Source organism: Echinops telfairi, unplaced genomic scaffold (genome assembly GCF_000313985.2).
Source record: "Echinops telfairi isolate 266 unplaced genomic scaffold, ASM31398v2 ScPeMD7_18;HRSCAF=68, whole genome shotgun sequence".
Taxonomy (NCBI): Eukaryota; Metazoa; Chordata; class Mammalia; order Afrosoricida; family Tenrecidae; genus Echinops; species Echinops telfairi.
This window is the reverse complement of record NW_022103915.1, coordinates 41,842,817-41,859,358: the sequence shown is the minus strand read 5'-3', so window position 1 is coordinate 41,859,358 and position 16,542 is coordinate 41,842,817. Positions and strand designations below refer to the sequence as shown.

The 16,542-nt window shown below is 49.1% G+C and overlaps 1 protein-coding gene across 2 annotated transcripts in view; it reads left to right on the top strand.

Annotated features, from left to right (window-relative positions):
• Nucleotides 1-16,542, top strand: part of LOC101660633 (nesprin-2) — a 74,560-nt gene that overhangs the window by 41,038 nt on the left and 16,980 nt on the right. Inside the window, exons 1-5 of one of the 2 annotated variants that reach the window (XM_045287805.1) lie at nt 3,809-3,897; nt 9,608-9,770; nt 14,404-14,591; nt 14,994-15,144; nt 15,887-16,069. In XM_045287805.1, coding sequence (XP_045143740.1) covers nt 3,878-3,897; nt 9,608-9,770; nt 14,404-14,591; nt 14,994-15,144; nt 15,887-16,069 — 705 coding nt within the window. In that variant the 5' untranslated portion in view covers nt 3,809-3,877. Of the gene's footprint in view, nt 1-3,808; nt 3,898-9,607; nt 9,771-14,403; nt 14,592-14,993; nt 15,145-15,886; nt 16,070-16,542 lie in introns of those variants that run through there. The other variant, XM_045287804.1, reaches the window with a different exon arrangement.

Genomic DNA, 16,542 nt, shown 5'->3' with positions numbered 1-16,542 from the left:
TTTTCACTACTCTGATTGCTTCCTTCTAGCATCTTATAAATGGAAACCACTATTAACAACATCACTAATTTCCCCTAAAGATCATCTGAGCTTTGAAGCTGAAACATTATACTCGGTTTTATTTTTCATAGAATTTAAATGGTTTTAGATGGCTAATTTTTATCATCTTTAATACAAGCCTCAAAGGTAGCCCTTTTTTTACAAATAAGTAATTGCTTAGAATGAAAATTTAACTGCAATATTTCAAAAAGGAGATAATATTGAGATGGTGCTGGTTATAATAATTAAACCCTTTGTTCCAGCAAGAATAGAGTCTTTAGCTAAAGGCCACTAAACTTCAAGAGGTATATGGCAAATCACATTTCAATTTATTGAATATGGCTTTTTTCTTCTTTATGTTTAGTGTTTGTCATTTGGATACATAAGTAGAGAACTAGGTTTAGAATAAATTAAGCATAGCAATAATTTGTGGCAGCTCTGATAAAGCATATCTATATGCACTGTAATTACTTGCAATGAAAGGGCCATCCATACATAAGGCTGATAAATTGCTCCAGGTGCAGAAGGGTTTCATCCAGTCAGAAAGGATCCACTGTTTAACGAGAAACCCTCTACTTGGGATTTCAGATAACATTTCAAATATTGTCCAGTTCTAGGTAACGTTCAAATATTAGGATTGAATATAGCCAGCTAACCTATGTTCCCCCGGAAGGTTCTTGGTAGCTATCTCTTGCTGTTGAGATCCACGACGTTTTAATTTTCTCTTTTTCACTGGTCTTTATTTTCCAAATTTTCACTTTGGTCGGGGAGGGAGAAAAAGAAAGGAACATGTGCTTTCTTTGTTTCTTTAAAAAAAAAAAATCAATCAAAAACTCATGCATATTGTTGCCTGCTTCCTTAATTTGCTTTTGGTGGAGAGCCATCAATAACAGAATTGTCTTCCTTAAGCCAGTGTAAGGAAGGGGAGACTTACTCAGATGGGCTACCACATGGCGCCAAAAACGGAGCCTTTCTTCTGTAGACAAGATTGTGCTCTGGCTATCAGAAGTGCCAAGTCCATGGTGGGGGGCGGGGGCAACCTCTTAAACCAGGATTAGCTTTCACATCGCACCGACCAACATGCAAGACCCACCTACTTTATAACAGCAACAATTAAAATGTCATTTACATTCAGCTGTTACCACGGCAACTGGTGTGTGCAGATTGGTTTTCCACCCCTTCAAGATTGGGCAGGGAGATGTGTACCTTGCTAAACTGATAAAAGTTTTTCCTTGCACTCGTGTTATCTGTGATTTCTCAAGGTTATTTTAGGAGACCAAACAATGCTCCTAGTCATAGGTTGACTTGCTCGGGTCCCAGGTTGGCTGGTTCAATAAGGCTGAAGGGGTTAGTGATTTTAGCACATGGAGAGCCTTCAGTGAGGTTTTCCTCCTCCCTTCCAGTCTCCTTCCCAAGCTGATCACCCCACCTCTGCAACAGGTGGCTGCTGCTCCTGCACCCTGCGGAGAGGCCTTCTGACAACCTGGAAGGTCTCCCAAGGGGGGAGCAGCCATTAGAACGAATGTGCAGACAGGTGCCTGGTGTTCTGCATCAGACGGGTCCAGCTTACTGAGTCCCATGGGCATGCTTGGTCAGAAAGCCCTTATCACCACTATAGACACCTAATTACGAACTGAGAAACAAAAAAGATGATGGACGTCAGTGTTCCACAAAGTATTGGCCAACATCCAATCATTTCACAAAGTAGCATATGATAAAGAATCGATGGTATTAAAGGAAGAAGTCCAAGCTGCTCTGAAGACATTGGCAAGGAGGAAAAAAAGGTCTCTAGGAACTGACAGAATACCAATTGAGATGTTTCCCAAAAATGGGTGCAATGCTGGAAGCATTCAGTCGTCTATGCCAAGAAACTTGGGAAGACATTCACCAAGCAAAGAAAGTTCACCCGATATTGGGGTATGGAAAGGATTTAGCAATATCATACGCAAGTAACATTTTGCCGAAGGTAATTAAAAAAAACGTTTGCAGCAGTGCATTGGCAGGAAACTACCAGAAATTCAGAAGCAGATGTGGGACTAGTGATATCACTCCTTTTGCTATAAACAGAAAATAGTAAATATGATACCTATGGTTTATTAACTATGTACAGACACTCAATTGTTTGGATCATTATAAATTATGGAAAATATTATGAAGACTGGGGATTTCAGAACACTTCATTGTTCTCTGTACTCTAGGCACTATGTGGTTTCAAATCAGGAAAGGTATGCCTCAGCCTTGTACCCTTCATCATATTTATTCAGTCTGTATTTTGAGCAAGTAATCGGATAAAGTGCATTGTAGGAAGAAGAATGTGGAATGGAGGAAGACCCTAACAGGAGTAGCTATACTGGGAAAAGATTGACATCAAGGATTTTCATTTTACTCGGATTCACAAGCTCCGCTCAAGGAAGCAGCCATCAAGAAATCAAACAGCGCACTGCATTGGGTGACTCGGCTGCGCAAGACCGGTATAGACTGTCGAAGAGCAGAGATGTCACTTTGAAGATTACAGGGCACCTGACCTACCTGATGGCACTTTCGATCACCTTCATGCATTCAAAAGCTGGACAGTAACTTTGGGAGACTGAAGAAGAACCGATGCCATTAATTTTGGTGTTGGCCAGGAATATTGAATATACCATCGACTGCTAAAAGGACAACCAACTCGGCCCTGGAAGAAGTACAGGCAGAAGGTTCCTGAGAACCGAGGCCAGAGAGACTTCACTCATATCACGTCCTTCACACGTGTTACGGGGCGGGGTCACTCTCTGGGGAAGGGAGTGGTGTTTTGTGAAGCTGGGGGCCAGTGAAAAAGGAGGAAGACTCTCAAGGAAGTAGATTATCACAGGGGCTGCAAAGCCAGGAGGCTCGCTCAGCACCGCCGATGAAATATTGGGCTGGAGTCGCCTATGAGGAATGACTGAGGTCGTCAAGTTTCAAACTAAGGCTGGACGTGAACCTGAACCGGGCTGTGCGCAAACAGGGCAGTATTCGTATCAGCAGAGCCACTCCAGTTCCCAAAGAAAATCGACGTGTCTGACAATCCCCCCCATCACCCAGCTGACCTATGGCATAGCCTAGAAGGAGTTAGCTAGAGACATGAGAACATTTCTTTCTCTGCAAAGTCTTAAACTTCATTGGTAGTCGATCATTTTTTGGGCAACAAGCAGAGGTATGGACTAAATGAGGTCTCTGTCCTCCTAAGTCAGGATACACAGGGCAAACACTGCAGAACAGATAGCCCACAGAGCACCATTTCCTCTTTAGGAAGACAGGCGAAAGGACATTGCCCGTGAGTAGGAATCCACTCGAGATGGCAGTGAGGTTGTGATTGGATCGGGGCATCCGATTTCCTGGGTTCTTTCAAACCTGCAGTAGAGAAATTTACCTTGAGGACAGAAATCCTCTTTTGAATGCCCTACATCTGCGTTTCTCTCCGCCTGGGTTATAGCACTTCATAAATAACCCATAGCCAAGACTGCACTGCAGCTCCCCACCCCCCCACCAGCTTTGCAATCCTGGAGCATCAGAACAAAGACCGTGTGTGTAAGGAAATCGCTTGAGATATTTGTTTGTTGAAAGGGAGAAAACAGATTAAAAATTCCAGTTTGCAGAGAAGCAGGTCTCTTCCCTTCGGCGGCATTGCTTTGTGCTTGTGAAGGAGCCAGTGGCCTGGGAGCTTGGGGAGGGAGACCGGGAGTCGAGTCTGCCTCTGTGGAAGCTGCTGGACCAGTGAATGAAGAGGGCACGGCGGGGAGGGGGCGGGGAGGGCTCGCCTCGTCCCCGGAGGTGGATGTGCTGCCGAGAACTTGGAGCTTGTGCTTAAACATAAGGAATGATTTTTTCCCATACACAGTAAGTGCTATTTCCGTCGTCATCAGCTCTGCCTGTGGCTGAGGCAGCGACAGCTGTGTGTGTGTGTGTGTGTGTGTGTGTGTGTGGTGTTGGTTACAATAGAGATTACTGAGGACATGGTGGCCGTGGAGAGTGTGCGCGTGTTTTCGGCGATCGGGGGATGGGTGCTCTCCCAGTGTCAGCATGCGTGTGGTGTCTTCAGTCTGCCTTGACAAGCAGGCGGGGAGAGGCGCTGATGCCGGTGGAAAATGGAAGTCTTCGTCTGTGACATCAGGGCTTCAAAGAGGCAATTAGCTCGAAAGCATTGTATGCCTGTGCTCCCCAAGTATCTGCCTGTGAAGCTCTTTAATCCTTTGAAAAAGATGCGATTGTGCAGAATCTGTGCAGTGTTTTCAGCAACTGGCAGATGCCCACATGATTGAATAGCTGTTTGTTTTAAGCACACAGTCAGATACCTTGACCCTCTCCATGTTCTTTCTTGTGTTTGTTGTTGTTTTTAAGCTGTGCTGTCCACCTTGGCATAAAACATTTTTGTTGGTGCTAGTACTTGCCCATTGAGGGAGTCTTGCTGTTTAATTATAGATTCTTTACCACGGAGGGGATAGAACGGAAAGGTAAAACGACCCCTTGTACATGAATTTGACCTTGAAAGCCTCCATCGCATGTCAGAAGAGATATGCGTGCCATAGAATGATGCTGACACTGGCTAGCGTTGGCTTGCTTGTCATGGGGGGACAACAGGGCTCCTGAGTGTGGTCCCTAGGTAAAGATAAAAGGAAAAACTAATTTACCTTGTTGCTGCTTTATATTTCTACCCACAAACTCCACCAAAAAGCTGTTCTGATGCGTGGCTCCGCTTAGGTGTAGTTCTTATTTTTTGTTTGCTTGTTTGTTTCATACAAAAAGGTTTCATGTTTATCCAGGCCTTCTATTACATTTGTAACCGATCTGATCACCCCACCCACCCCGCCCCCAGAAAAGAGTCAACACGGTGAAACACCCCCTTTGCACCTGAAATTTTTGAGTTTCTAATTCTCCCGACTAGACTTCTGCTTGGAAGATTGTGCATGTTTTGTTTTGTTTCTGCCCTAGAGAAATGATATGTGGTGAAATATATATGTGAGAAATATTAGTGCAACTGGGCCGAAACGGTAATTACTTGAGTATAGAGATTGTGTGCCCTGTAAACATGGCTCAGGTAATTGATTTCACACAGTACTGAGGGGATTTCCCTGTGCCAACAGTTTGGCTTCTGAATAGGTTTCCTTGTTACTAACTCAAGATTTAAATTCCTCCAAGAGCAGTATTAATGAGACCGTATGTGGAGGCCAGTTGCCTGCATTGGCAGGTGATGCACACTCCTGACCTGGGAAAGGTGATAGTCAGATTACACTCTCTGTGCAAAAAAGAATGCTACATGTGCAGCGTATTATCTGCAGGCTCCTAGGGGCCGTTCTAGCATGGTTGTCTGAGAGCCTACATTTGTTTTACCCCGAACGTTGGGGATCGTGCCCTCAGTCAGGGTTTGAATGCCCCTAAAAGACAAACCACACCACGTACCCTAGAATCCATTCCAACTTGCAGCGACCCTCTCGGACAGAGATGAACTGCCCCCTGAAACCCTGATGGAAGCGGACCACATCATATCTTACCCCGGTGGAGCAACTGGCAGGCTCGAACCTCTGATCAGTGGGCAACCCACTCCGCCGCCAAGTGGGATGAGTATTTGTGACTTCCTGGCAACCTTCTTCCTCTCCTTTTCTTCCTTTGTAATTGGCCGTAAGGAATCCTCGTGATGCAGTAGCTAAGTGCTCAGATGATGACCCAAAGGTGAGTGGTTTGACCGCAACAGCCGTTCCCTGGAGAAGGGTTTGGCGGTCTTCCCATACAAGCTACAGCCGTGGAAACCCTTCTACCCTGTCCCGTAGCGTCGCTTTTGAGTCAGAAACTACTCCGTGTCCGTGGGATTGGTTTGGTGTGCCAGTGGCTGGCTGGCTTGTTTTGGGTCGTGATAAATTTTTCCTTGTCTTGTCAACATTACTGTAAGTGGTCTCTGTTATTTTTTCCATCTAGAATTTTAAATAACTATTTCTTTAAAATTAAGCTTTTTGCTGCTATTATTTCTAGGCATTCATAAGAAACATTCATGTCTCCTTTAAGCCCCACACCAAACCTATTGTATGTGAGGGCACTGAGGCAGAACCAAGGGTCAGGGGCACGTGAGGCTTATGGTCCAATAACACATTGGGTCAAGAGGGCTCCCAGCTCCTCTGGGGCTCTTCCTTCTTTCCTGTATACAAGGGGGCTTCACAAAATTCATGGGGAAACAATGAAATTAAAAGATAATGGAATTTTCCCACAAACGCTTTGAACCCACTGCTTGTATATGCAAGGACACTCAAGAAGACTAATTAAATTCCTACAAAAATATAAATGGACACTATTCACTCGGCTGATCTTTATTGAGCGCCTGGTGTATACATTCTTACTGTCATCGAGTCGATGCTGGCTCGTAGCGACCTACAGGCCAGGAGAGAACTGCCTGTGTGATTCTGAGACTGTAACTCTTGAAGGGAGTACAAGACCCCTCTCCCAAGCAGTGGCTGGTGGTTTCGACATGCTGACCTTACAGATCACAGCCCCCAACACGTAACCTCTATGTCACCAGGGCTCCGCTGTGTACACGGATAGCATCTAAATTACATCATGAGCCATCTGGGAAGAAGACTTATGTTCAGTTACCAATGAATTCCCAAGGTTAGGATAGGGCTAGGCTAGAATGTGGGCTTAAATATTGAAAAGAAAATCATGGAGGCACCATGCCTGAGCCTTCTGGCATCCACATACCTCCCCTCCAAGACTAAGAGCCCCCAAATACAATCCAGAATGGGTTCCTACCTCACCCCCAGGGTATCTTAGAGCTAGACTTCTGACCAGGTTCCACGACTGGCCCAGTCCCCTAGTATGGGCTTGTTATTCTTTAGAGCGTTCCAGAAGAGGCCTGGAGTAGAGTCTCAGGAGCCAAAGCTCCAGGCCAGATTGCCTGTGTGTAACAGGCTTGTGACTATGGGCAGTTTCCTCATCTGTCAACTGGGGATAATCACAGCACTTAATCCACTGGTCCTGACTCACGTAGATGTTAACATTTGATGTTGATGTCCTACGGTAGTAATCAGGTCTGTAAATGGTAAAAAGCATACCCAATGCAGACATTTTAAAAGAATAGGGTAAAAATAGGAAGTCTCCTATTTCATCTCAGACCCATTGAGGGTCGGTCGTGAGCAGCCCACTGTGGATTCCACTGACCTGACGCATCATAGACCCGGGGAAGCCAAAAACGAAAAAAAAAAAATTACTGTATATACTCGTGGATAAGCCGAGTTTCTCTGCACATTTTTAATGCTGGCCAGCTTATACTCAGGCATATATGGTCCTCCTCCACCTTCTCTGTACTCCCCCGCTGTCTGACTGTATACCTAACCCCTGAAGTTCACAACACTCAACCTCCCTACATCATTCTAGTTTTGCACCCAGGTATTGCTTCTTGGCACCTTTTGTCTAAAAATGTACATTCTACCCTTCGTTTTACAAAAAGAACAAGGCGGGCGGTCTTGGGCTGGAATAGGCTCAGACGCCAGGGGAGGCAGCTGTGCTGGGAAGTAGAGCAGGCTGGAGCGTGGGTGGAGGCGATTGAGCCCAGGCTCTTCTCCCCCACCTACAGGAAGCCCTCCTGGCCCTGTTTGCTTCTCCAGCCAGAGGGCAACCCCTTGCACCTCTCCAGAAGACCCCAGACCCCATGGTGTCTGGGGTGCTCAGCTTCCACGGCAGCTGCCCCTGGCTGTCAAGGTCACATGACACTGGGCTGAGGCGGGCGTTCCTACAGAACCCTGGAAACAAAGGAGGCATCTAGGTTACACCTGCATCCAACCCGGGCCCTGGATTCTGTTACTTCCTTTTTAATAAATCCCTTTATGACGTTGAAGGAAACTTCTTAAGGTTTGAGCAGTAAAAATATCGCTGGAAAAGCTTGATCATCCTTATGACCGACCTTAAGTCACTGTGCTAGATGCCTTACACGTGTTTCTATCTCCGCCAACCCCCTGAGCCGCGCCAGGAAGGACTGTACTCCTGTGAGCACAGCCAGGTCCAGGCCTAGGTCCGCATACTGACTGCACCGCCGCCTTCCGGGGCCTGCCTGACTCATGGGGCTGTTAGGAACACGGTCGACCTGAGGGCCTGTTCACGAACATACTTTGTGAAGTCCAGTGCCGTGTGAGCATCGTCGCCATGTCACTCAGCCCCAGCCAGCAATAAATAGAGCTGGTAGTATGGAGTGTCGACTACATGCCGAGACTCTCCATGCACGCGCTTTCATTCTCACAGCCGTTTGCAAGGTGGGTCATGTGACAGGTAACCAGGAAATGCGTCGCTCGGAGATGGTGGAATGGGATTGATACTCAAGTATGCTCGCCTCCAACGAAATCTGACTTTACCCTCTCCGTATGCCCCCCACCTCCCTGAGGTTTCATGGACCCCAGAGACCTACTCAGAAACAGGGGCGGGGCTAAGGTCAAAGGCCTTCGCCAGCTCTTAAAGCTGGTAGGTAGCGTGTTCTCCTGGTGGATCGAGGTCCATGTAGAACACAAAACAAAAAGCCGGAAGAGCTTATGCAAATATATTCATTTAACAGATACTGAGGGGCACCTCCTGTCCACCAGCTCTGTCCTGCCAGGTCCACAGCCCGTGAGAGGTACAGACTTACACCGCCGAGCACAGCACTGGGCGAGAGGGCGCTGAGCGTTGCTGGGTCACCTGTAGGGTGGGACGTGGTAGAGATCCCGGGAGAGGAGAGAGGAGCAGCTTTGCAGAACACAGCATTGGGGCAGAGGGGCACTGAGCGCTCAGTATGTCAGGGCAGGGTGAGAACTCCTGAGGGGTTTGGCTCATGGAGCAGATGTTCCTTCTAGAAGGTACACAACCAAAGGTGGACAGACAGGAGCTGGTGAGCTGTTCATGGAGCCAGGTGAGCGATGGTGGAGTACATTTCCTGTGAGTTGGGGAGGTGGCCATTGTCTCAATTTACTTCCCCAGGGCTGTCAGCTGCAGGCTGCGGTTCAGGCAGGATGGTGATAAGCGGAGACTTAAGGTAATTGTCATTGTAGTCATTGCTTCATGTTTTGGGAATTAACTCAAAATCCAGCTGAGCACCAGACCAGCCCTTCTCTCTGGCCTTTTGGACTTTCATGAAAGCAGTTGATTGAGGCATTTTATTTCAGTGTCTGTTTTTAAAAAGCAGTTGTTTTTCCTCTGCAGCCGTATTATGCCCCTTGGCAGTGAGCTGGTAAGACAGGGTGCACACCAAGTATACTGGCGCATATTCGTGTGATTCCAAATATGCTCAGTGCCCAGATGAACTGGGTGAGAGCTAGGGCAGACTGGCAGAAGATGGCAGAGGTATACTGTGCATGCAAATTATCTTTGCCCCTTCCTCCATTTGCCGTTTTTTCTGGCATGGATGCCCCATGGATGCCCCGCCTTCCACAGAAATTGTTGTCTGGAGTTGTGAGCATTGATCTTAGAATAAACTCTGTACCCGATGTTTGCTCCTTTTTCACTTTCCGCACACTCTCTATTAGTAGTCTTCTCAATACTGAACGTTGGGCTTTTGTTTCTTCCCCTCCTTTTCCCCCTCTCCGGCGAAAACATTTAGGGTGAAGAAGCTGAAGGAGACCTTTGCATTTATTCAGCAGCTAGACAAAAGCATGAGCAACCTTCGCACCTGGCTGGCCCGCATTGAGTCCGAGCTCTCTAAGCCTGTTGTCTACGACGTCTGCGATGATCAAGAAATCCAGAAGAGGCTTGCTGAACAGCAGGTGGGAAATCAGAGGGGAGCCTTTGGAAGAGCAGAGCTCCCTGCAGTATCTGCGAGCTCAACCCATCTTCCCGGCTGGCTGTGTGTGCTTGCATGGTCCCCCCTTCATCAGATTAGCTTTTCTTACTGCCCCGCCCCCCACCCCCCCACCCCAGTAGGAAAGTGATCACTTGTCTGTGTGCCTTTGTGTGTAAGGCCTCCTTCCCTAAATACTCCACCGCTAGCCCTCACTAGCTCTTTGTGACCCTCGCTGTCGGAGAGATGCTTCGGATGCAGACTCTTGGTTTTCAGATTGTGTTTCTAACCTTCGTCTTTGACTTGGGTTGATCTAAGTTTAGTAGATGGCTTTAGTTCCTCTAGGACTGCTGTAACAGAAATGCCACCAGTGGAGGGCTTTAACCAACAGACATGTACTCTTTCACAGTTTCCTGAGCCCAAACACTCTGACTTCAGGGCGCCTACTCTAGGGAGCCAGCTTCCTCTCTCAGGGTCTCCTGATTCTGGGAGGGAGGCTCCCAGCTGAGGGTCCCAGGTCCAAAGGATATGCTCCCCTCCTGGCTCTTCACTCTCACTGGTACTAGGTACTCTCCTCTGCTTACTTCTCGCTCCTTGTCTCGCTTCTAAAACAAGGTAATGCAGGCCGGAGTCCCCTGAGATCAGACCAGGACCGGGACCTGATAGAGGGCATTACATCCCACCTAATCCCTTAACATGAGATCAGAGCTGTGACTGGAGTAAGCTCGCTGCATTCCACCCTAATCCTTTTACAACAGATTGGCTGATCACATCCTCAGGGGATTATTGCATCATTACATAACCGCCAGATTCCATCCTGAATGCCAGTGAGAATCGTGGTCCGGCTAAGCTGACATGTTTGGGAAGGACACATTTCAATCTGTGACAGGAGTGATAAATCGAGGGGGAGGCAGGGAATCTTTTTTTTTTCCACCAGGAGGAGCCCTGGTGCCACAGTAGTTCAAGTGCTCAGCTTCTAACCAGAAGGTCAGGGGTTTGAAGCCCCTGCTGTTTGTGGCACAGGAGAAAGTCAAGACCGTCTGTTTCCATAATGATTGGCGCTTTGGGAACCCTATGGGGCAGTTCTCCGCTTTTCTAGAGGGATGACATACCAGCTCCGGGTTTGGGTTTGGTTTTTGCTTTCTCACCAAGGGAGGCCTCCACGAGACAACCTTCTATGTGTCTAATCGAGCAAATACTCCAGAAGTGTAGCAGGAGCACCATGAGACCAGTAGCAGAGGCAGCTTTCCTGCAATGCACAGCCATCTCTTTCCTCCTTACTCTGAGCCACCCCTGGGGCTCCCAGTAGAAACCATTGAGTTCCACCAATGTGATCAGGAAGCAAACATGTGGCTAAGGTGTTGTATTAAATCCACGTGCCTGCCTTCGATTAGATCACACTCACACCCCCATGCTCACCTGCAGCGTCCGCTCTGTTTACTTTTTATTTTTGAAGTAGGTCTTTGCGATCTTTCAGCAACTTTCCTTCCCCTCTGTCTTCCTCAGATCTGTGTGCAGGTTCTGTCTCAATAAATCAGCGTATGGTTGCCATCAAGTTTTCTTTGTATTGAACTCCCACCACCACGTTCATCCTCACCAAAGCACTGGTGTTTCCCGAGTGTCGGCAACTTGGGGAAATTCACCTAGCCATCACAGCTTCTTGCAGACTGAACTGGGGACTGAACCTTTGTCACCAGATTCCGTGCAAAAGGCTACCCCTTACCGATACGTTTTCCTGAATTCAAGTCATTTCTTCTAACAGCATTGAGTGACTATGGCTGAGTAATTGATAGCCCCTTTCACTTAGATCTGTTTTCCATGCTGTTGGGGTTACTGTGTCAGTGATATCTATTCTCTGACATTCAAGTGAATGTGATTGAATACTGCTGCAGATTAAAAATACTGATTGTTTGCTAGTCTTAGAAGTTTAAAAGTGTCTTTTTTTTACTGAGATAACCCAAATGTTGTCTCTGTGAAGAAATGCTTATTGATTTTAGTATCATGGAATTCTAAAGTATTGATTGCATATACTCGAGTATAAGCTGAGTTTCCCAGCACATTTTTAATGCCGTTTTTATGGTAAAATTAGGTGCCTCGATGGACATTCAGGTCAGCTTATACGCGAGTATATACGGTACATTGAAAAGCTGCAATTACCAATAAATTCCTCTTCAGTGGGCCAACTCAACTTCATTCCAAACCCGATGAGTCACCTTCAGTACCACTCCATTCAGTTTGCTGGCCCCCCACCCCCACCTCTGCTCCATCCTTAGAACCATTCAGGAACCGCTGGCATGGTGCTGCCCACTTGTCTGCTTCTCTCCTTTCCCCACTGAAATCCTGTGCTGCTTCATCCTTTGCCCCGCCTCCTTCCTGGCTGCGTTCTCGTCTCATCTCCCCATCTCCTCTCACTGCCACCCCTTCCTCCTGCGCTCCTTCCCAGTCTCGGGAGAGCAGATAGACAAAACCAGGGCCGTGCCTGGAGCCTTTGGCAAAAGTCTTTGGTACCGGATGCATTGTCTTCCTGTTTCTCAAGTCTGGTTCTTGGGCGAGTGTGGACAATTCTGTGAAACGGATCATCATGCCCACTCACGCCTCGCAGGTGCTAGTGGCAGACTTTCCATTTGTGCGATGGTACCTGTCGAGCTCTTCCGTGTTTTACCTTAGAAACTCTGGGCGCCAACTGTATGTCATGTTTTGTAAGGTAGCTAGTTCATTGTAGGCATGCGTAGCACACTCTACAATGTGGTGTTCTGAGAAAGGTGTTATAGAAATTGTGGAAATATATATATTTCCTTTTAAACAATAGGATGCTGGGCTTTTGGAAGGTCCCGCCGAGCTCCCTTCTTGCTGCCTTTGGCTGTGTAGGTGACACACTGTTCCGCAGAAGCGGAATAATGCTGAGTCACTGCCAGGGGTGCAGGAAAAGCGTGAGAGCCGGGCCTCACCATGGGCTGGACTCTCCAGTGTCCCCACCTGGGCCCAGGCGAAACGGCAACGGGCAGGCTCTGCTTCGCAGTGGCAGTTGTCAGTGTTCGTCTTGGAGAACCACTGCTGGAGTTCCTTGTTCTTTTAGGAAAACTAAAGGGGTCATTTATCAATACCAGTCCATTCTAGCAAAGTCTCTGGCCGTTCTGTGAACCTGTAAGAATTCTTATAACTAGAATTCTTTTCACACTCTCATACAAAACTAGTCATCTTGGTGCTGGGGAAGCTCTTGCCACGGCAGGGTCTCGGGCGTGCATCCTGCATTTTGCAAAGACCCCACGCCCACCCCGTCACAGCGCTCTGCACAGGGACACTGTGACAAACCAGAAGACACAGCGTCCTCCGGCTGTAGCTTTGTGACCCTCGCTTTTCATCAGGATTGAATTGCTTGCCCTGCAGTTCAGTGTATCCTCTTATATCCATCTGAACACACAATGATCCAGACTGCCCATTTTACCAGAAGAATAAAAAGAAAACGTCCTTCCTTTCTAGGGGCACGAGGGCTATCTCTAGAATGATTGAGGTAGCTGGCAGCAGGGGGAGGGGGGTGTTGAAACGCTGCCCTTTGGCGGTCTTTGGCAGGTGCATATAAAAATAACCTTCCCCATACTTTGAATTTCCCTGAATCTAGGAAATTTTTATTGAGTGGCTTATTCAAAGTGCTGCAAAGTATCACACATACCCCCCCCCAAATTGCTGTAGTATTCAAAACTTAGAATTTAAGTTTGCTGTTTTACAGCAAAATGGTACATAAAATGTTATATTAATGTCAGTATAAACAAACAATAATATAAATGCTACATCTAAGAGTGTGACCTCAGGTCACACTATCACAGACTGCGGATGCCAGCGAGAGCCTAAAAGGCGTCCCGACTGGCGGGGGAGACTTCTCATCCCCTCGATCTGTCGCGGTGACGTGTAGAAGAAATACTCTCCGGGCCATAGCTGCAAACAAATGCCATGTGTAGGTGTTAACAAGTTCTCAGACCTTCCCCTCTGATCACGCGTTTCCTCTTCGTGAACATGACTCCTCTCAGACTGGGGAACGGCATCACTGCCGTCATCGTGAGACTCCATCCTAAAGGCCCAGCCACCGCTTCACCTGGACGCCTTCATTTTCGCCCTTTAGATGGGCACGTGGGAGACCTGGACACTCCAGGCGGCTGGCTGCATGGTGTGTGTGTGTGTGTGTGTAGGCAGGGGGATACCACAAAGCTCTTAGATTCAGTAGTTCTTCTGTTAAGTATAAAAGGCCTAGAGTACCTGCTGCTAAACTTGAGATTTAAACTTGACATCAGAAAATTCTCAATTTCCCTTGACACCGAATCTGCATGTTATGGAGTAGGTCCGTGCATAACCAAAGTTGGGGGCCTGTGAGCTCTCAAGGGCTCCCCCATCAGTCCCCCCACTGCCATCCCCCTCTACACACACGTTCGTCAGCATCACTCAGCCCAGTTGTCAGTTCTCAGGCTTTGTGCTGGGTGATGAGGAGGACTTGGCTGGCCGGTGCCTCTGGTTCCAAGGTGGAGATGCACCACGGCTGTCCCCCTGGGCTGCAGAGAGGGAGGAAGAAAGTGGAGACCCTGTGATGCCAATCTCCCACGGCTTGTCTTGCCCCGCTGTGACCGTAGGACCTGCAGCGAGACATTGAACAGCACAGCGCAGGGGTGGAGTCGGTGTTCAACATCTGTGATGTCCTCCTGCACGACTCTGACGCCTGTGCAAACGAGACCGAGTGTGACTCCATCCAGCAGACCACCAGGAGCCTCGACAGGCGCTGGAGGAACATCTGCGCCATGTCCATGGAGCGCCGAATGAAGTAAGAGCCCGGGTGCTCCCTGCCGACCTCAGTACAAGCAGCTGGGAGCAGTCACTGCGTCCAGGAAAGGGCCAGGTGTCGGCAGAGAGCCTCCGCGAGCGTGGCCAGTGCCTGTTGGATGGGTGAAGGAAAATACCACCAGGGTGCTGTGTCTCAGGGTGTCCCTGTGGGCTGACCCCTTTTCCTTCAGGGAGCAGCTATTGAGTAGCTGTCTCCTGAAGCCAGAGCGCTGAGGGGCTTGGCACTCCCGGGAGGAAGAAGCCGTGACCTGGTTCTCTCCTGGAAGGGCTGGGGACCGGTGTGTGTGCCAGTGGGCATGGGAAAGGGGCGTCTTGGGCCGATGAGGTACCTGGAGGCGCAGCTGAAATGGACGGCATGTCCCACCGGCTTTCCTTCCTTCAGGATTGAAGAGACGTGGCGCCTGTGGCAGAAGTTTCTCGATGATTACTCCCGCTTCGAAGACTGGCTGGACTCTGCCGAGAGGCTGGCAGCCTACCCGAATTCCTCAGAGGTGTTGTACACAATTGCCAAAGAAGAACTGAAGAGGTGTGAGGTAAGCGCCTTCGCCTCTTGGAGCAGCTCGGCACAGGCGTTGCCAGTGGCTCCTGCTGCATGGCCTCCGCCCCCCACCACGGCGTCACAAGCGGCCACCAGCTGCCGTGCAGTGACCGTGACAGCCCGGTCTTGGTTTACCGTTTAAAACCTCTTCATGTCAGTGCTTAGTGCGGCAAAAATACACACGACACAATAGTTACCAAGTCACCGAGTTAATTGTCCACGTATCGTTGAGTGCCATTGATAATGTTCACCATGTGGTGATGCTACCACTGTTAACAAAGACTCAGACATGCCCCCCCCATAGGCATTGAACCCCCCACCCCAGCCACTACCAGTAAGCTTTAGGACCAGGTAGTGTGTGTCCGTGTGTGATGGGCTGACCTCGCTCAGCGTGTCCTGAAGTCACGTCCACGTGGCAGCCTGTCTGTCTCAGGGTTTGATTTCTCTTTGTAGAAAGCCTGTTCTTTTGCTTAGCCTCTGAAGGATGGGTGGAGTAAGCTCTCTCTTGCCATTTCAGGGTGGGGATCCACCACTCAAAGCAGGTCATGCGGGGTCGCAGGGGGTGCCTGGCACATGTTCCTGCTCTGGCATCCCCACCCCACTCCCACCCCCACCATGGTTGAGCCTGACATGTCCTGGGCACTGAATGGATGTCGGGGTCGTCAGGTGGCCGGGAGAACGAGGAGAGCTGCAGCAGGTGCTGTGGCAGACGGGGACCCCTTCTCTCTGGGTGGCAGGCCTTCCAGCGGCAGATCCACGAGAGGCTCACGCAGCTGGAGCTCATCAATAAGCAGTACCGGCGGCTGGCCCGGGAGAACCGCACCGACACGGCCAGCAGACTGAAGCAGATGGTGCACGAGGGCAACCAGCGCTGGGACAACTTGCAGAAGCGGGTCGCAGCCGTGCTGCGGAGACTCCGGGTGAGCGCCTCCCCGACCCCCGGCTCTCCACCGTGCGTCGAAGCTGGGGGCGTGCTGGGCACAGCCAAGGCTAGAAGATTTCATGGGGAGGTCAAAGCTATCTTTGCTCAAGCCCAGAGCTGCCAGCCATCATGCCTCCTAACGTGGTGTTTGCAACTGGGACTCTAGGCAGAACCTATTTCCGGGATTTGTTTTGCAAGCCATCCCTTTCTAAGGCTTCTGGAACCCCCAGAGGCATGCACGTCAGAGTCTAGAAGCTGCGTTCCTGGTCTGGGGAAAGTGCAGTCTGAGAAACTTCAGGAAGTCTTGGCTTTTGCTCAGTTCTCTGTCCCGTTGCATCTTGCACTGGGGGAAACCTGGACAAAGCACACTGGCCCCTCGGCATGGTAGCAATTGGGGGCAGGGAGTTGCCTCTGAATCTCAGAGCCGGCTGCCTCACTGCAAAGGCTGGGTTTCGTTTGTGACTGTAGACA